The sequence below is a fragment of the Acinonyx jubatus genome, chromosome C2 (assembly GCF_027475565.1).
Source record: "Acinonyx jubatus isolate Ajub_Pintada_27869175 chromosome C2, VMU_Ajub_asm_v1.0, whole genome shotgun sequence".
In the NCBI taxonomy this organism is placed as follows: Eukaryota; Metazoa; Chordata; class Mammalia; order Carnivora; family Felidae; genus Acinonyx; species Acinonyx jubatus.
In genome coordinates this window covers 7,057,634-7,078,664 of record NC_069384.1, presented here as the reverse complement: position 1 = coordinate 7,078,664, position 21,031 = coordinate 7,057,634, and the positions used below count along the sequence as shown (strand labels likewise).

The window sequence follows — 21,031 nt, the reverse complement described above, 5'->3', positions numbered from 1 at the left end:
GTAACAGAGTGCAGGCTCCAAGAACTCTATTTCTGCCTCTAGTTTTCAAGCAGAACGCATCTCCCACCATGGCCCAGCAGAGACACATGCACTTACCGGGCACACGCTCACCGATGTTCCAATCACAGTTAGATTCTGGACACAGCCCCACGATCATCCCACCTTCCCACACATGGGCAGGTTCTTTGGGACACGCAGGCTTATGTCTAACATCAAGCATTCAAATATAACACACGGGCATTCAAGACATTGGTCCCAAGACATAGTAATAATCCTGTCTTCTGATCAAGAAGTACATGGGGCGCCTAGGTGGTTCAGTCAGTTAAGCATTCGACTTCGGCTCAGGTCATGATCTCGCACTCTGTGAGTTCGAGCCCTGCGTCGGGCTCTGTGCCAACAGCTGAGAGCCTGGAGCCTGTTTCGGATTCTGTGTCTCCCTCTCTCTCTGACCCTCCCTGTTCATGCTCTGTCTCTCTCTGTCTCAAAAATAAACGTTAAAAAAATTTTTTAATTAAAAAAAAAAAGAACATACTGGCTATGGTAGCTGATTCAAACTAGCTCTTGACTGGACCCTCCAGAGACCAGCTGTCTCTGCCCACTGCAGGAATGCATTCATCATTCATTCATTCATTCATCGAAAAGGGTAGGGAGGTGACAGTGAACACCGTATAGTCCTCCATCTTGGTTTTTCTTTGGACCCTCAAAATCACTGGTGTTTTGGGTTCATGAGAACCCAGCTCCGTTCAGCTGCTAAAAGTTTAGGTACCACGTTGCTTGAACCATTTAATGAACCCCTGGGGGTAACTCCATTATGGTGTGTTTACTCTCCTCAAAGAAAGCATGAGAAAGAAGCAAATGATATTCACTTTATCTCTTTAGATGAAATAGATCAAGGTCTTTTTGGATAAATATCCAAAGCATATTGGAGGATTCCTTTCGAAAGTCGAACGTCGAAACAAACACAGTCAAGAACCGATTACTTCAGTAAAAACACATAAGATGTGAGAGTAAATGAAATACTAGGAACAAGGCTAGGGTGGGCAACCAAAGAGCTCATAACGGTGAACATTGTTTTCACACAGATGCACGTTACTATTCAACGCACATGCCATCAAGATACAGGTGCTATTATCATTACTCAATCTATCCTATACATGAGCAAGCGAGGCACAGGAAAGTGAAGTCCCCTTGCCAGGGTAAGATGACGGGTAAGGACTTGCCCAGCCAGTCTGATTCTGCTCCATAATAAGAAACGGGATCCTTAGGTTGGACTCTAATCCTTAATCTCTAAAGGGGATCATGAAACGTTCAGCCCTTACTCCTCTTTTCTTCTCCATCCTGGAATAAAGGCAGTGAGCAGAAAAGGATTCTCTAAGACAGATTTAATTTCTCAAATGCTATTATCCTTATTTAAAGAATATACGTGTGTGCATGGAAAAAAAGACCAAAAAATCCAAAACGTGCCATGTCTTCACAGACCCTTCATGGTGCAATATCAATCATTTTAATTTCCTTTTCTAAACGTTTATTTTCGAAATCCTACAACAGGTGTTTGTGAAATGAGGGGAAAAGAACAAAGGTGTTGTCGTCGTTGTTGTTGTTGTTGTCTCAACAGTACGCTATTCAATGGGTATATTGAACCTGTGTCTGCTTCAGGCCAAAGCAAAGAAAAGAAAAGAATGAAACAAGACACAACTAACCACAATCCCCAGGCAAGCAGTGATGATGTCCAGGGAGGACGGTGGTCGGGATGGGCTCCATCTGGCCTCCAAGTCAAGTCTATCTGCTGAACAGCCCTGCACCAGCATCCCAAAACTGTGATTCCAGCCCTTACCGGGACCCATCTAGACTCAGATGAGAGAGGTCATTTCGGAAAGAAGCAGAGTCGTCAGAAGGTAGCATCTGGAAGGGGGCATGTTGGGGGATGCCTCGGGGAGCTTCGCTAAAAGGTAACGAAGCTGCACAACACAGGTGCAGAGGACGAAAGCGGTCTTCCACTCGAACAGGAGGTACCCTAAGGTTGTACGGTGTCTTCCAACAGGATGAGCCAAAGTATATAAACACTTCAGTCTTGCAAAGAAACTATCTCTTGGGGCAATTTCACGTCAACTCGGAGTAAATCTGCATACTGAGTGACTGCAGATAAAATCATTAGTGAATATTCATGTAGGAGCATCTTCCTGAGACATGAGTATATCTCACCATGTCTAGAAGCTTCTCAGGGTCAAGGCTAGCCTGCCTCCCCACCTGGAAGTCATCAACAACTATGGCGTAGGTCCTGGGGGAGAAGCCTCCTGGACACTGTGCTCTTGTCATTGCAAAGCAGAGCTCTCAGGCACTTTCGGATCGTCAAAGGGGGTGTTTTACACCCCGTGATGTGACCCAACAACGAATAGCAGCTGGGTTTTCTGATTATTTTCGGAACCTGTAGGAGGTGGAGGCTTCCGTGTTTGCAGCATGTAAACATCACTCTTTGGAGTTTTGCCTGCGCTTGAGTTGAGTTGAGTTGAGTTGAGTTGAGTGGCTTTCAGATGCTATTTATTTTGTTTGGTTTATTGTTAAGTGCTACTGTTTGTTGACTTGGTATATTATTTTCCCTTACAAAGGGCCCAGTTGGTAAGGGTGCATCCTAGAGATGAATAATTGATGAGTCCCTATTGTTCAGTGTTTGTGTGCTGTGGTTTTATGTGCTTTGGTTCAAAGGACCTAAACAATGCATTCGCTGGAACTTAATAACCGGTGTAAAATCAGCACAGGGAACAATCTGTGCACTGAGATTTTTGTACCCAAATCTGGCGATCTCTGCTTGACTGAAGAAAGCAAAATCCGCAATGACCTTTCTTCTAAATAACCACAGGAAAAAAAAAAAAACCTTCAGTGGAATCTCAAAGAGCCTTATTCCCACCAACTACAAAGGCAGCCTCACGCATTGTTCACCGTGATTCACAGGAGACTGAGGTGCCCACGCGCGACCCACATCTTACTCACAGGCGCGTCTGGTCTGGTGACACTTATCTCCATCCGCGACAGCACAGCACGCAGACAAGGGCAAGAATGAGAAAGAGGCACTAAAATCGTTACTTTGGAAACCCTGGATTTTCAACTGCTTCGAGACGGAGAATTCTGCCAGAAAATCTGTAGCAACAGGTTTATTCCCCTGGGGGAGGAGGGAGTGGGTAACGAACCACACATGCTCTGGGGAAGTCTCCACTGGGAGCCCTTCCTGCCATCGGTGCGCCTCTGGCTGGGCTGGCTATCTGTGTAGGAAGTGAATGCAGGAAGTATCTGTCTACAAACCCTTTATCCTCAAGGTAATTGCTGCTGCAGCATTTTACTGTTTACCAAAGCAGTAAACATGTGATCTAAAAAAAGATGTTTTCCATCTCCAAAGAACCGGGCTTAAAAAATATATATGCACGCCTTTTCACAATCCGTTTCTTATCAAAACTGTGTGCGGTGTGATGGTGCTTCCAATAGAAGTGAGTCAACAGGAACAGCTTTTTAAGTAGGACAGGAGGTGCCCCGTGAGGGGTGCCCAAGGAACAAACGGTGGGCCTTCTTCATCCGGATGCTTCTCTAGCAAAACAAATTTTATTTCACTTCTTAGCTTAACTCCGCCTTAACAGACTTCATGGTTTCTGACTTCAAAAGCAACAGTCAACAAGACGATCTGTGTTAACTCAAATTGGTGGGATGGATGATGCCCAAGTCAGGTAATTCACAGCGTCACGTGTATTTGGTCCGGGCCAATATTCTTACTGTACACGTGACTGTAAATACACTTCTAACTCAAAGAGTCCCCGTAAGGTGAAGTAAAGTAGACGTGTGGCTACTGTTTTTTTTTTTTTTAACGTTTATTTATTTTTGGGACAGAGAGAGACAGAGCATGAACGGGGGAGGGGCAGAGAGAGAGGGAGACACAGAATCAGAAACAGGCTCCAGGCTCTGAGCCATCAGCCCAGAGCCTGACGCGGGGCTCGAACTCCTGGACCGCGAGATCGTGACCTGGCTGAAGTCGGACGCTTAACCGACTGCGCCACCCAGGCGCCCCTGTGGCTACTGGTTTTGATGACATTTACTACTGGTTTTGATGACATTTACGTACAGTCCTCCCTGTATGTCTTTATCCCAGATGGAAGGCCCCATCCCCGAGTCCTGGGAGAACACAAGCAGTCGAGAACATGGAAGGAAGCAGGTTCCAGAGGAACCTCTGAGCACTCGGTGCGGGTCGGAGGGTTCTCTTCCTCATTACTGTTGTCCCTCATGCGTTCAAACCCTCCTGTTGGGTGATCAGCTATTGCAAAGAGGGAGAAGGAGGAGGGAAGGAGTGTGAAGGTGAGAAGAACAAAGAGAAGCAGAGAGCGACAGGGCCCTGTACGTCTTCTCAAGGAGGGGATGTGCACAGACTCAGCACCCAGTAAATCTGGAAATGACCTCCAGCGCAGACAAAGCGCTAAGCTGAATGGAGAACTCACCGCCTATAAAAGTTTTTACTTCATCCTAGAGGAAGAAGAACATGTTGGAGGAAAGTTGGCTATTTGAGAAAAAAAACAAAACAAAAACCTGAATTCACAAACTGTTACCGCAACTGAAAGGGGAAAAAAGAAAAAGCTTTTGTGGATTTCCTGACCTTCGTCGTAGAAGAAAAATTTATGTGACTCGAGTGGATAGTAAAATTAGCTAACATTTACGAAGCACTCCATAGGCACTCCATCACATTCAGTCAAAACTCAGCAGAACCCCGGGAGGTAGGAACTCTTGCTAGCCCCCTTTCACAGGTGGAAAAACCCAGATTTCGTAAGTGAGCGAGTACTTGTCAAGAGCGAAGTGCCAGGAAGGCCATTCCCAGCTTCCCAAAGAAGGGGTGGTAAGACCAGCAGAGGTGAACTCACCTGCTGGCTCCCAGGGCATCAACCTAAAGCCCCAGCCGCCACGTCCCGGGCCAACCCTTCCCTCTGTCCCCTCCCTTCCCCTGCAAGCAAGATAAGACCGATGCTTTCCCCACGGAGGCTATTTTAAGGATCTGTAAAGACCCAGAGAGTATCAGTGCCTCCCCGGGCCTGAGATAAACACAGGTTGTGCTAGCTCTAACCTCTAGGCTTCTGTCGATCTTTGGAACATCAGGTAACACACACATACAACACAGATCCCAGGAGCACGTCGCAATATTAAGCCACACACGCTGTTTTGGTGTGTTTTTTCTTTTTCTCTTTAACTTGGAGCAACGTCTTGGGAAATCTACCTCGAATTGAGACACAAACTAATTGTGTTGACAAATTCTGAAGTGTTGTTTCAACCATTTCCTCTTCCTCAAAGGTGAGTATCACATGCATACGGTTCAGTTGAAAAAATAAAATTCAGTAAGACCCAGTGGGACCCAAAGGGGATGGGACAAGGAACTTGCTACCGGCTGATGATCTGCATGAATGGCCTTCCTTGGGGGAATGTGGGTATGAGCACAGAGGGGGGAATTGTCTCTTCAGTACAGACACTGTGTCAATACACGAAGAAAACAGATCAATTTGCTATTCTGTAGTTGCGTAAGGGGAAGAGAACTGTTCAATCAAGGTGGAATGTTTTAAAGGCGACTCTGTTAAATTCAAGAGTGCAGGTTCTACGTACGATAGGTTATAAATGTTCTTTGCTATTTTCTCCAGAATTGGACATGCATTGTCTTGAACAAAAAGCATTGGAAGCAACAGCCCTGACGTTCATGTTATGATTGGAATATGATGTGGCTTTCAAAAATAAATAATTTTGCTTGGCCTTGGCATTCCTTTGCTACATGTCTCGGGACTTATCTGTGCGCAACAGCAGATTATTGTTCTTCCCAGAGTTTAATCCCACGAGCACCCCTGCTGAAAGACTTGTAAGGGCCTGATGGAAAATGGAGCCGCAAGTTCATTATTGATGCCAAGGTGAGAGCAAGGAAGCTGATACTTGGGATGAGGAAACTTAAATCAGCCGCTGATCTGGAATCTGGAACCGCTGCCCCTTGGATATTGCCAAATATGGAAAGAATTCTTGTCACCAAGCACATACAGATCGGTGCTGGAGTTTCAGCTCTCGAACTTTCTGGCATGTTACCTTGATGAGTCACCAAGAGTAGAATAATTGTTGCCAGTGGGGTTTTTTACGCAAGAGGAGTAACAAAATTAGGCAGTTATGTTTAATAATTTTCATTATTCCATTATTTAATGTATCAGTAGGTCATCTGATCCATTGTTTCTCCGAATAGTCATTTAATATCGGAGGATAGGGCAAACAGAAGGAGAAAGAGAGCACATGATGATAAATTGAGGGGAGACAAATGAATTTGTGTTACTTGAGCGAGTTTCTTGGCCTCTCAAATCCTTTGCCCTTGTGTGGACAAAAAGCAAGTAGAATGAGTATCTCACGAGATAATGTGACCGCCCAGCACAGAGCCTGGCCTTTATACAGTTACAAGGATGATGTTAATTCGGATTATGAACTCAAGATACAAGAGCTAGCTCTTCAAAAACGTTTCCCTCTGCTCTCTTAAACGGCAATTTACTTCCAGTTACCCGACTTTTCTTTAACTAGAGAAATAGCACTAAAGACCTACGACTTCTATCTAAAATCTACAATAATGATTAATTACTCTGCCTTCTTAACTTTCTCTTTGTGACCTCAAAGGATTTTCATTAAAAAAAATATTACTATTTATGGACCCCCGACATTTTGCCAGTCGCTGTCAAGGACGCCAAAGAGATGGACAGATGGTCACCTAGAAGGAGTTCTGAGGCTCAAGTGGCTGCACACATGACGTATTCACAGAACAGTCACACTCGCCAGCACAGAGTGGGGAGAATGTGCTGACAGGAGACGATGAAGCGTAAGGGAAAGGACAGAATGAGGAATGATCTTCAACTTTAGAAAACATGCCTCGGCCAAGTTCAATAAGGGGAATGTGTGGGAAGTAAGTTGGATCAAACAGGATGAAGGCATGAATAAGAAAGATCCAGAGGTCATAGTGGCCACCAGTTGAAACAGGTTCATGGCAAAAAAAAAAAAAAAAAAAAAAGAATGGGTATTATAACTAAGGACACACAAATAACAATGAGATTCCAGTGTTAACTGTCAGAATGGCAAAGAATCGAAGACTAAAATAGGCAGAGTTGTACTGAGTGCATGACAGTGGCCTCATCTATGTCTAGAGGTGGGAAACGGTACGATCCTTCTGAGGAGTAAAATGGCAAGTTTTTTAACTGGCAAACATTTGATTTTATTTATTTAAAAAAAAATTTTTTAACGTTTATTTATTTTTGAAAGAGAGAGAGAGACGGTGCGAGTAGGGAAAGGGCAGAGAGAGAGGGAGACACAGAATCCGAAGCAGGTTCCAGGCTCTGAGCTGTCAGCACAGAGCCCAACGCGGGGCTCGAACTCACGGACCGCGAGATCATGACCTGAGCCGAAGTCGGACGCCCAACTGACTGAGCCACCCAGGCGCCCCAATTGGCAAATACTTTAATTCGGCAGAGACTTGAAAAATACGTATGCCCACTGGCCCAACAGTTCCTTTTGTAAACACGAATACCAGTAATGTGAGTTAAAAAACAAAATTAGGTCGAGAATATATTGCCAACTAGTGAAAAACTGAAAGCAATATTATTTTCTATAACAGGATATTGGCTGTATCAATTGTAATACTTATTTTAGATGAGATCTGATTAAGCCTAAAAATTCTGCTTATTGAAAATGTTTAGCGATCGGGGGAAATTAATCTAAACTAACGTTAGCCGAGAAAACCTAGATGGAGACTCAGGTAGGGAACAGGACAGAGAAGAACACAGGATTAGGACAGCCACCAAATGTTAGTCATTTTCTCTGGCTGCTTGGGATCAGGAGCAACTTATATTGACTTTGTAATGATTTGTTTTTCATTTTCTCTACAGTGAGAATGTTTTATTACTGCACTTTGTGCAAAACAAGAAGGGGAATTTTTCAAAATTAATGAGAGAACAGAAGAGTGGAGGCTTTGCAATATTCCTCTCCTTGCCCTAATCAGGGGCAAGATGTGCTCCAGGCCTCTGCCGTCCTTCAGCAAAGCAGCAAACAGCCTCCACCCTCAGAACCGACCTAAACCAACCCCCTGACCAGCCACACCTTGAGTGACCCGCTGTATGCTCTACCTGCCTGCGTGTTTGGTTCCTGCCCTCCTGCACCCCAACCCCCGCCAAGCCTCTCCCCCTCCTGCCATCTCCTGGCTTGCTGCCTCCCAGACCCAGGTGTCACCTGCCCTCCGTAGGAGACCACGGTACTGACATGTAGAAGTGACCCTGTTCTCTCTGAAAGCATTGGAACAGGGACGGTGTGGCTCTGGGCTTCAAAACTAAAGCAGGACAGTGAGAAATCGAGAGAGAATTGAAAGCAGGGCCAGAAAGACCATGCAACTTGTTAGGAAAGGTTAAATCCGTTTGGATCGATTGACGGCATCTGCCTTTTATGGAGCACATCCTAGAGGCTCTAGAGACTTCAATTCATACCAGCACAAGACAGGATAGCCATTATAATCCCATTTTACAGGTGAGGAAACTGAGGTCTGACAGCTTAAGGCCCTTGCTCAGGGTCACGTGACTAGTCAGGCTCCAAATGCAGGCGAGGCTATAGCCACCTGATACAAGAAATGAAATCTCAGGGGCCATGTGACAGAAGCCCAGGGCAGAGAACGTCCTTCATCCTGTTGGGACAAATGGAGGAGGTGGGTCCTGTGCCATTCGAGGTGCTCCCTAGCCCTGAAGAAAAGATCCTGCCAAAGCCGAGACTGCTGTCAAACACTAGAAGGACGTGGAGACTGTCTCTGTGAGACCCGCTTGCCGGAAGATCTCAGACCACGGAGAAACTCTCACAGTCCTGGCTTTCCCACAGCTCCTGTATGGTCATTCTCTTCTGCATCAGCCACGAAATCAATGTACCTGCTGGGATGCCAAGGTGGACTTTTCTGCTTTGGGTCGACACTTCTACGGAGGGAATCTTATCCTAAATTCTAAACACAGAAGTAATATTCTCCTGAAGGCATCAGCAATGGTGGTTTTATTAATTTTGTTATTATGTACGCTTTTTCAAGAGACCTAAACAAGCCTAAGTATGGGTGTATTTGCAGGTGGTTGTTTTTTTTTAAAGAAAGGTCTATTTTGCAAAGTAATAATAATAATAATAATAATGGTGAAATAATCATTTGAAAGAAAGCATAGATAATTAAGAGATGATTCTGGCTTCCAGAACATTCCCTGAGAGCACTGTGGTCCTACGTACGCAACGTCGTCATTCCCTGTTCTCCTTTCCCTTGTTACCGAGTCAGGGCGCTGAGCGGGCACAGGTGTGTGCACACACTCAGATTGCTAGGCACCCGTGCACACACTCAGATTGCTAAGGAGACCTGTGCTCCATCCGGGGGTGGGAGCAGCCTGTATGAGAGAGCTGCTCACAAATGCAAACAGCAAGTCACTTTAAGATAATGGCCTGTACTTCCACTTTTAGGCAAGGACAGACCATCAGGGCCCCTGCTCCCCGGACATGACATTTACACAGCAGGACGGCAACATTTTCCTTCCACGGCCTGAACCCCCTCCCCCGCCATCCAAGTAATAAGGGATGAAGCGATTCTCATTCTGCATAAGCCAACGGGCCAATGAAAAATCACATGCCTAGAGCCATTCAACTCATTAATCACACGCACCAAAATCCTGGGAGATGAACTTTCTTCACATAACCCTGAGCTTTTTACTAACTCTTCCTTCACACATGATGGCAAATATTCAGAGTGCCTGCTATGTCAAAGCATGAAACGTATAAGAGAAGCAGGATGTTTTTAAATTAACACCATGTTTCAATCATCATCAAACCTTCCAAACTCTGCTGAATCAAAGTAACTTCTTTAAACAACTAATTGAAACAGTGATGTGTGCTCCCTCATCAAGCCTTGTAACTTTCCACATCCTGTCTGTTTCTAAGATGCTTTTCCATCGGCCCTGCTCTCTCCTTGTCCTTCAGTGTCAGAGCTCCGTGATAATGGAAAATCCCCACATTCCCACTGTAATCTCTAAGGATCTTGAAACCCTAGGATCAGGGATTGTAACACGGGGCTCATGGGCCTCCCCAGGAGTCCAAGAGTTGAATTGTCCTTGGATAGAATTAGCTTCTGTTGTCATTCTAAGCACCACATTCTAGGCATTTAGAAGCATTTATCCCCAAGAGGGGACTGCGGGCTTCATTAGACTTCCCGAATGACCCAGCGCATCATGTAAGGACCCGGGAAGTCTTTGGGAGATTGGATTAAAAGTCCTAACGAAAGCACAGGCAAGGTCCAAGGCTTAACAACCAGCTCCTTGGAGTCTGTAAGTAACACAGTGCTGCTCCGTGGGGAACAGGGGAAACGGGTTACCCCTCAGTACTGTCTTATGGTGCAAAAAGCAAAAAGTTTTTTGTGGTCCCCCATCTGGGACCACTGACACTGAATTACCCATGGGGACATCATCCTTGATGCTTACATGTTTCCGTGAGAACTCTTATAACCTGATCTTAAAATTCACAGACACTTAGAGACAAACAGGCACTCTCAGGTAAGCTCCACAAATTCCTTTGCTTCTTCCAATGCATACTTTTTGTTCCCAGTTGCAAACACCAAGGGAAAATGATGGCGAGAATCACAAAGACAGGAGAAAAACATTTAGCTTTTGCATAGTGCCTCACAAGGTCTCGTAAATATTAACGCCAAAAAAAAAAAAAAAAAGCTCACTCCGACGGGGTGTACTAAATTCAGTGCATCTGATGCTTAATCGACTAATTGATTTATTTATTGAAACACCACCACCAACAAAAAACAGAGTGCGTTTGAGACCAGAAATTGCCTGTATGACAGGCTGTTTCCTAATTCCAACGGACAGCCATAATTTTCCTTATGCTAATTTGAGCTCTGCACTCACATAATTAAAACTGCCGTCAACAGACTCAGGCCGCCTTTTTTCCACTCTATAAACAAGTCTGTAAAATCATCGCATTACTTTACCCAGGAAGGCCAACAGAACATGTCTTGAAGGAAGTTACCTATAAAGAGGGGCTATTTTATTTGAACTGAGGATTAAAAAGAATCCACGTGAAGTCATTTTAAAGCTCACCTGCGATAATATACGATATACAGACAACGCAGTGTCATCGAATGTTGAGGCAAGCAGAGTATCTTAGACAAGTGAAAACTACGACCCAAAATGTATTCTAGAAGTCACAAAACATCCAAGTTTCAAAATACCTTCGTATCTTCAGACATGTATACTTTAAACACTATTAACCCATGTGTATGTTTTGCGAAACATAACCCACAGTCTAAAGGGCGGTCTGTCGTTTCGATGTCCTTCAATACACTGATTTTTTTGGAAGCCGCACAATTGCACCCAAGCTCTTCAAAATTTACAAAGAATATTTGATTTAATTGTTATTAAATATGGACATAATTAAGAGAGAAAATAAGAATAAAAAGGGCAGCATTTTGCATCATACAATCGAACAATTTCTGCTCACATAGTTGAAAGGGTCACATCAAACCTCCAATTTTAAAATTCTTTTCTATGATAGTTTCAGCAGCCTCAGAACCTTGAAGCCAGAGAAGGAAAAACCTCTGCAAGGTTAGTCATTGATACATGATGTTTTAATATATATTATCGAACATTCCTTGAAAAAGAAAACATCCTTTGAGAAGTGAACACGGAACAAAACTTCTGAGGCACAGTTCATAGGGTGGGTATTACTCATAACCTCTAATGCCAACATTTCGGACACCAAACCAAGGAAGATTTTTGAAAACGCCTTGGCTCAATTCTGGGCAGACTTCCATATTCGGGAGCTTTGAAATGAACCAAAACCCTTGATGAAAACACCACCAAACGCTTCTCACCTATAGGCAGCAAAACTAAAGACACACAACTAACAGAGCTTTCTTTTTCTTCCCTTCAGTATGTGTCTGCTGCTGATTTTTCTCATTCCTACAAATGTCACCCAGGCAGAGTGACCTGGAAAATATTCCAACAGTCCACCACTTTATACACCCCATGCCGCTGCCCTGCACTCGCCATTAAACTGGCTTCGTTTCCAGGAATTAGGCCGCGTTTAGACTGCATCTGAAAGGATCCACCTCCCCATTAATTTCTATCAACTAGAGACATTTGCACGAAAAACACAGCAGACCGCATACCCCAGAGCGAGAGAATCAACCAATAGGCCGCTGCTCTCCCATTCCCGCAAACCAACCCTGACGGGCAAGAACGTTTACTCGCAGCGCGGAGAGGAGTAGCACTTTTATTAAAGATCAACATGTAACCGAACAAACCGAATTACCACCATTTGAGTTATGAGAACACTCCGTTCTCAGCACGAAGGGTCCAAGAGCAAGTCAACGTGTCCCATGACCAACCGCCACTCGCCCAGCATCTGTTCGTTGCCACTGGGGCCGGCTAGCAACCCTGATGCTCAAGGAGTCATTCGAGAGCATCCAGAAGTCCACCATTTACAAGCCCATCTGTTTTTCTCCGACCCTTCCCTCCAACCTCTCTGAGTCCATCACCTTCCAGCAGATAACACATCCACACCCCGCTAGGGATAGTTAAAGAATATGAGAATTCAGACGCGCTCCGAGAAGCCTTTGCAAAAGTCATCCACAGCCCTCAACAGTGAATTTAGAAACCCCAATTTTTTTCTGAGTTTGAAGTTTTTAAGCCTTGCGGATGGTTGGAGTAGGAAAAAGGAAATTTACTAGGCAGTGCAGAGGAAATCTTGTTGTCCTCTATTGTGGCAGTGGGGGTGTTGCCCAATCCGGACTTATCTGCCTTGATAAAGGAAACCAAAGAAAAAGTAACAAGCACAAGGTTTTGTCAAACGAAAAGGAACCCTCTCCTTACCTTAATAGTGCTGGCCATAATGCAATCAAGTTTATTGATCGTTAATAAATGTTAATAATAATTATTGCTTCTCTCTGACCAGAAAGTAGTTTTGATGAGGTTGTTTAGAGCGGATGAGATCGTGCTAAGTCTGGGAAATGAAGTCAGCCAATGGCAGGAAGAGGTTTCTATTGGTCCTGGCTGCCCAGCCCGAAGAAACAGGATATTTGGGAGTGGAGAGATAAGGGACCCTGAAAACAATGTTGTTTTTCTTGATGATATGCAGCCAGGAGATTTCTTTTTTTTTTTTTAATTAAAAAAAAAAAGGCATCCATTGCCCGGGACAGAGACCCCCACGGCAGGTGTGACTTGTGCCACCACACGACATGCCACGCAGAGGCAGGATGCAGACGTGGTGGCACCCCGTATGGCTTCACATGTGCCGTGAGCACTTCGGGACGGGGTGTGGAGGGCCCCCGACAGCCGGGTGCCAGGCCTTCTGGGCCCCCACCTCCCTGGACCTGCCACACGCCTGCCACACGGGACTCGAGCCACTCATCCCCACACACTCCCCGTTCCGTTCTCCCAAATGGAAACGTTGCAGGTAGAACTTATTTCACGTGAACGTATTTGCTTGCTGATTTGTAACGGCCTGCCTTGATTCAACATCTCAAGTGAGTATTCCCAGAAGTTTCATTTTCTCTTTCCAAGCACATGTAATTTTTTTTATTTGCTCCACAATAAACCAGTCGAAAACACACAAAGGCTCTAGAACTAGGAAGGTAAAGCAAGGCAAAGAAAGGGAAACTAAGCCCGTCAAATCCTGATCTTTAAGTATTTATTTAAAGGCCAAATAACAGAAATTACGGCAAATGGTTTCTGATGCGAGCAAGCCGGTCCCACTGTGACGAAAGTCAGCGCTGTGGGCCACAGACCCTCAGAGAGATCTTGACTCTGCGGAGGTATCAGGTGAAGACCTCATTAAGGGTTTTAAAATCCAGGCTGTAAGTTCAGGGCCACACGTCTGTTTTCCACTCAAAGGAAGTACAGCTAATGTAAGCTTGAACATTCCTTAGAGGGTTTCGGGCCTTTAATTACTCATTTTCAGGAAACTACTTGTTCCCTGGAAGGAACAACATTTTGCTTTGAATCCAGCTACACGAAAGTTGGACCAGTAAAGAAGTGTGGTCTACACACGGGGACCCTCAGAACCCAAGAGACAAAATCCTGAGTCATTCCGCAACTCTTGGTTCTAGAAGTGGACGGTCGGTGTATTGATTTCACTCAGACTTCAGGCCTGCCTATGGCAGAGCTCTAGAAACTAGCCTGGGTTTCTATATCTTTTGTTGTCTCCTGACTTAACCCCTTTGCATTAGGATAGAAGGAGGAGGGGCGGGGGGGGGGGTAGGGAGAAACAAACAAACAAAGAAACAAAGGAAAAAGAGAAAATTAAAGAAATCCTGTTCTGGATAAAAGTCAGAACCCACACGTTCTCACCGTCTACACTTTGAGGGGGTGTTGATTTCCCCTCTTTTCATCTCTGAACAATGAAGGAGATGGCAGGCCGATTAAAATTTTGTTTCCCCGAAAGTTTCAAAGCACTGAGTTGTTTTATCTGGGTCGCATCCACAAGGATTCGGGAGTGCTGAGAAAAATGTTCTCTGCTCCGCCAGGGTTCCCTGCTTTTGCCCTCCTGAGAAGCATCGACTGTAAATGTTACCCACGGTACCCCAGTGAGCAGTGTTCCATCACGGGTTTCCCAAAGAGCAGCCTTAAGCAGGATGGACACTTTGCTAACAAAAGAGCCTTGGGGGAACCTGCTGACTGGTCCTACCTCACTCTGGTCTCCTGGTTTCTAACCCAGCCCTCTCCGTGTCGTCCCCAAAGACCTAGGACACCTAATTCTTCATCAAGCCTCTGCTCTTAACTCCTTGGTTACTGCTTAGTTCAGATCAAGCAGGGGAATCTTTTAATTCTTTATGCAGGGAAAAATTTCCAACATGCAGAAACAAGTTAATGCAAAGGACTCCTAATATCTTTCGCCCACTTACTCCAAATGCTGGTAATTTTCTTTTCCTTTGCTTTCTCTCTCTAAAATTTATGTATAATGCCTACGTGTGAAGAGGCACAGATCTCCTTTATTCTTTAATTAATAAAAATGCTGTTTTATTAGAGATGAATTTGTTTGCTTGGATACTTACAGACAGAAAACCAGATGTTACTATTTGACCTATTTCCTGAAGATTCTATCCACAAATTTCACTGTGTTGAATATTGAAGATGCGCACAAATATGGAGGTGATCTAGTAAAAAGCCAGTGTTCAGGTAGTGAGTTGTAATTCCTGTCACAAAGTTTTTTAAGGCAAATATTCCTCATTTCTAACAACAAGATGTTAGACTCATGCTGAGCATCTTCAAAGACAATAATTCGTGATACCTACAATGGCATAATAGCATCCAAGCCTGGTACTCTCTGAATGTTTAAGGCAAAGTTGCTTTTTAACTTTGATTGGCTATTGATAGCGTTTGACATATCTATTAATGAGAATATAGTAGTTCAGGGGGGAGCCTGCGTGGCTTAGTCGTTTAAGCTGCCCAACTCCTGATTTCAGCTCGGGTCAGGATCTCGTGGTTTGTGGGTTCAAGCCTTGCATCAGGCTCTGTGCTGACAGTGCGGAGCTCACTTGGAATTCCTCTCTCTCTCTCTCTGTCTCTCTGTCTCTCTCTCTCTCTCCTGTTCTCTGCCTCTCCCCTGCTCATGCTCCTCTCTCTCAAAATAAATAAATAAATAACTTTAAAAATTTAAAAAAAAAAAAAAAAGAATATACTGGTGCAGAAACCATGTCCCAAATGTTAGTCCCTGGGGGAATCATCCAAAGATAATGCTATCACTTAATCCTCCCCTTTACCCCCACCCCAAGCCTACACCTACATTTGGCCTCAGCACCAGATTATTCAGCATCTTAAGGACTAGGCAGCTTCTAACCAGACAGCACCCCTCCTTGGGGAAAGCCACCCTTCAGGTAACCAGGCTGACCCACGTCAGGGCAATCTAGCAGAGAGAGACATAGCTCGGGGGGGCCATCTTGCCACGATCCCTCCAGGACAAGGTCCTTCTCCACTCTCCTTGGAACACAGTAAACACCACAATGGACCAGTATGGCCCCCCAGTGTCTGTGGACATCTGAGCCCATGAGTAAATTCTACATTTCCATTTTTACTTACCCATCGTGGACCCATTCCCCATGAGGCTACCACAACCCTTTGTAAGCCTGTTCCTATCTTGTTCCAAATGAAAAAAGGAAATCATACAAAACTGACCCTACGTTTACTGTAACAGTAAAAAGGGGCATTGTCATTTATTTGTCTTAAAACCACGTCTTCCCATTTTCTAAAGAGGCAACAAATTCTCATCCGTATTCTGTTATTAACTTCTCTATCTGAGATGGACAGAGGAAGGTCAGGAGTTGAAACACTTTGGATGAGGGCAGTAGGGTTCTAAAAACGATGTATGGGCGCAGCAAAGAGATAATGAACCACAATTTTAATTGAAGACCCAACAGAAGGCTCGCTCATGAATGACTGATTAATCGTGGTATTAAACATCCACACACTGGAATGGTCATCAGCACTTAAAACACTGCAGGGAAATGATGTAACAGAGGAATGCCCAGTGATATGGAAAACTGTTATGATACTATGCCTGGGAAGTTAAAAATCAGGGTCCAAGAGACAGTTATGCCAGACAGCCATTTTGTTAAAAGGAAAAAAGGCAAGAGGGAACTACCAGGAGGCTCTAGGTACTATGGTACTAATGGTGGATGGTCTTCCTTTTCTTATTTGTTTTTCCTCCGTCTCCTTCGGTTCATCTAGATTTCTGAACATTTACAGTAAATAGAAATTAAATTTGAATATAAAAGTTATAGAAGTGACACGTAAGGTTCCAGGTTTTTTTTTTTTAAATTTTTTTTTCAACGTTTATTTATTTTTGGGACAGAGAGAGACAGAGCATGAACGGGGGAGGGGCAGAGAGAGAGGGAGACACAGAACTGGAAGCAGGCTCCAGGCTCTGAGCCATCAGCCCAGAGCCCGACGCGGGGCTCGAACTCCCAGACCGCGAGATCGTGACCTGGCTGAAGTCGGACGCTTAACTGACTGCGCCACCCAGGCGCCCCTCCATGTTTTTTTTATAAATGCCTGTGTAACACGCAGCACACAATATCTATACTTGTCAAGCCCCATGGGTGCATACCAAAACGCATGTTCTTTGTTAAATGTCTACAGCAAGAAAAGAGGACCCCTGTTTGTAACTAGTAAGGAAACCCAGGAGATACTCATGTGTCTTGTCACGGTCAGCTATCCAACATCCACCCATCTAGTCAATATTAATAAAGGGGCTTTTCCACGCCAGGAGCTCTGGTCGGCACTAGAAAATAAAGCATGACAAGGCTCTGTCCTGCCACTGGGTGTCCCAACATTCAGGAAGTCTGTGTTTGTCGACTTCAATTCCGCCCACGTAAAACTGTGGAGCTTGGAACCAGCCCATGAGATGCAAACTTTTTAAGGGTAAAACAATAGGACCCAGTGCTCTATATTGTCCCTAAAATGACACATGAATCTTAAAATGTATACTGTTTGGATTATTCATGAACAGCCTGCAAGAAGGATGTCCCAGGGATTTTTGCCAAGGACATGCCTGAGATTACAGATAAGGATCAAGCATCTGGTGCTGCCCCCACAGTGGAAAACTACATCACTCGGTGGAACTTTTCCGTCCACTGGAGGATTTGCTTGAGAACACGCGCAGTGTAAGGCACTCTTAGCCGCCAAGGTCGCTCATGACACACAGGTTGAGGACCGTTTTTCTATTCAAAGCTTACTGCGTGAGCACAGTTTCACTCCATTGAGTAAGACTGTGTGTGTGTGTGTGTGTGTGTGTGTGTGTGTGCGCGCGCGCGCGCGTGTGATGCCCTCCAGCCACACATTAAGAAATAATCCAATTACAATTCAAATAACTATTGTTTCAACACCTTCTCTATGTGGTTAATATTATTCTTCAACATCTTGGTTGATTTGAACTCATCTAAACCGAGGAAACTGTTATCACATACTAAATCCTCAACTTCTCAACACCGAGTTGCAATTTCCTTAATTTTGAAGCACGTGTCAGTTCAGCTCTATAGGCTCCAATGGAGCGACGATTTCAATGAACGCAATTTCATAAGCGTCACATGTATTCTCATGTTTTTTTAGCAACTTTGCTCTTAGCCAATTCCGTACGCCTCTAAAAACTCAGGAGTATTAAAATCAGTATTAGGGACCCTAAATATGTCAATGTAACACTCGGGGCTAAAGAGAAAAGAAATTCCTAGGAACATTTATTTTGACACAGTAATTTAAAGGAAATTTCCTGTTTCAATGATCGTGTTTCCACATATAATTTGTGAACCATTCTATGAGTTTCGAGGTCTTTTATCCATACAACTGGCATATATAAGCCTAGATGTTACAGCCTGCAGATAGCAATGGTCACCATAAGGCCTGGTCTGCCCACAGGGCATGGGTCTAGCACCTATGCCACACAATTGGAGGCGACACAAAATCACATGGCCATCCCGCCAGGTGTTGTCCTGTTCCTCTGTCCCCTACTGAGATCTGGAGAATCATGTCCCAATTACTTCCTCAGCAGTCACCCCTGACCATCCTGAGAAGTTATCTTGAGCTGTTTAAATTAACTTAGATTTTGACCTAGTTAGACTGTCAATTTTTTTAAGTGTGTCAGTCTCATTTATAAGATACTATATATCAGCATCTATTTTTGTCTTGACCGTCCACATACATTATTTTGTCAAGAAAATATGCACTCTTTTAAGTTTTTTTTTTAATTTATTTGGAGAGAGAGAGCACAAGTGGGTGAGGGGCAGAGAGAAGAAAAGACAGAAACTCAAGCAGGCTCTGTGCCATCAACGCAAAGCCCGATGTGGGGCTCGAACCCACAAACTGTGAGATCATGACCTGAGCAGAGATCAAGGGTTGGACGCTTCACCGACTATGCCACCCAGGCGCCCCCATACTACTTTGTAAAGAAAGATAGTAAATTGCACTATAATGTCACCCAGCTAATGGAAATTTACAGAGAAGCCTGCATTAGACAATTGCTCCCCGTTCTTTTACAGAATGTTTTGAGTCAGATTCAGAAGGCCTTTCTTTCTACAGCACTTAATATGTGTGTATGTATTTGCTAATCTATTTATATCACAAACGGAATCAGAAACGAAGCCAAGGAACAAAGTGTTTGCCATAAAGAGCGCATTTACATTTGCGAGAGTGGATTCAGGCAACCTACAGAAGTCACCAAGTTGCAGGCCGGCTCGTGGAGGCACGTGTGTGAAAGAGTGAGCATTTGCCACGCCGCATCCTCTGCGCTGGACCCAGTCGGCCTCGTACTCTTTCTGCACCGTGCCCTGCACAATGCAGGTAAACACCCTCTTCATGGTATCCTTTCTCTGCAAAGCCGGAAGGAGGCCCTTTCCCTCTTGAGGGTACAGTGTGCAGTTCAGAGGGAGGCAGGCCAGCCTTCCAAAAGATGTGTTTACTCCGTTTAAATGCACTGAGTTGCACTGAAACTGTGACCCAGGCTAATTCACGGTTTTCATTTGATCTCAGTACAAACCTCAGCACATCGTTTTGGGGAAAACTACAGTATCTGGGGACAAATGGAAGTGACAATTCTAAATATGTTGTCGATGACAGGCAGAAGGCAGGCTGGGGTTTGCCTGGTGATCGCTTGTTGCATCCTGTATTTATGGGCACAAAAACAATCCTGCAGCGAGAATTTTAGGAAGCAGCCACCTATTGGCCAAAGACCTTCACTGCTTTGTTTATTTGCCAGCGATGGACCTGAGGCCTTGCAGGGACTTTTCCTTGGAACCGGCTGAACTGTTGTCACTAGAGGGTGCTAAATGTCCCTTGAAAGGGCCCTAAGGGTGTGACTAATTCTTCACTTTACGTTTTTTGCATTGACATCATGATCCTACATAGTCGTCTCCTTTTTATCCATTAACGTTAAAATCCACCTTTTCATAATGGAGAAAGCTTTTCAGAGAAGTTTACACCGGTCATTAGTGTAACATAAGGAAATCTGCTTGGATAAGGAGCAAAGATAAATTATACAGATACGCACCTCAGACTAAAGCCACCGTTTTTTCTGGGTGAGATCTGACCATGGAAATCACAGAATTGTTCTACCCCACTCTCAGTGATCCCAAACCAGAAAAACATCCTACTGCTCAGTAATTCCAAATGGTTCAATATCTTCCTCATGCATGTTCCATCACATTAACAGGTCAGCGTTGGGTGTGTTTGCTTTCAGCGGAGACAACACTGCCTTCACATCCGCACCTTGCCTAAACTCGTGATATTCGAAGACCCCTTCCACAAACGGACTGCGGGAAGGGTATGGATTATATCATAACATGTGGGAGATACCTTCTGATGCCATCATTTATTTATTTTTTTTAATTATAGTTTTGGGGCTATGTTTATAGAGCATCACTTATAAAAACGATACACAATGTTAAAATATGTAAAAATACATATGAAATAAAGTTACCTTTAAACCTGAATAAGGAAGTTTTCCTGAAAACAATCCTATTATGTGATTACACTGACTTCTAGGCCATCTAAATGCTAAACGCTTAAAGCAAAACACAGTGCCTTGGGAATATTTGCAAGAAATGTGACTTGCAACTTTTCTCTTCTCGTCCTCACTTGTGCTTTAAAATACCTATAGTTTTTTTTTTCTTTCATTCTTCTCCCCCTTCCGCTTTGGTTCATATACCAACGAAGGGAGAGGTCAGTGGGTGACAGTCGTTTGTCTGGTTCATGGCCATCTGAAGGTGGGGCTGCATGTGGGACAGGCTCCCACCGATCTCTGAAGAGGTGACAGAAAGCGTGGCTGGCGATGCATTTTCCTCTCGGTCTGCCAGGAGAGCAGAGGTTCATTTTCAATGTGCTCTACAGAAGGATAATTAAGGCAGTGTTTCGTCTGTTGGTCTGCGACTTTTAAAGGGAAACAAACTTCACCTTCGCACAGAAATGGCACACGGCGGATGGGGCGAGGTGTGGAAAACGGTGACCGG

At 44.4% G+C, this 21,031-nt stretch overlaps 1 protein-coding gene across 7 annotated transcripts in view; it reads right to left on the bottom strand.

The window, feature by feature from the left end:
* Positions 1-21,031, bottom strand: part of ERG (ETS transcription factor ERG) — a 265,893-nt gene that overhangs the window by 97,611 nt on the left and 147,251 nt on the right. Inside the window, exon 1 of one of the 7 annotated variants that reach the window (XM_015063171.3) lies at positions 12,912-13,101. The exons of 5 other annotated variants lie outside the window; for them this stretch is intronic. In XM_015063171.3, coding sequence (XP_014918657.2) covers positions 12,912-12,929 — 18 coding nt within the window. In that variant the 5' untranslated portion in view covers positions 12,930-13,101. One more of the 7 variants, XM_053220552.1, reaches the window with a different exon arrangement.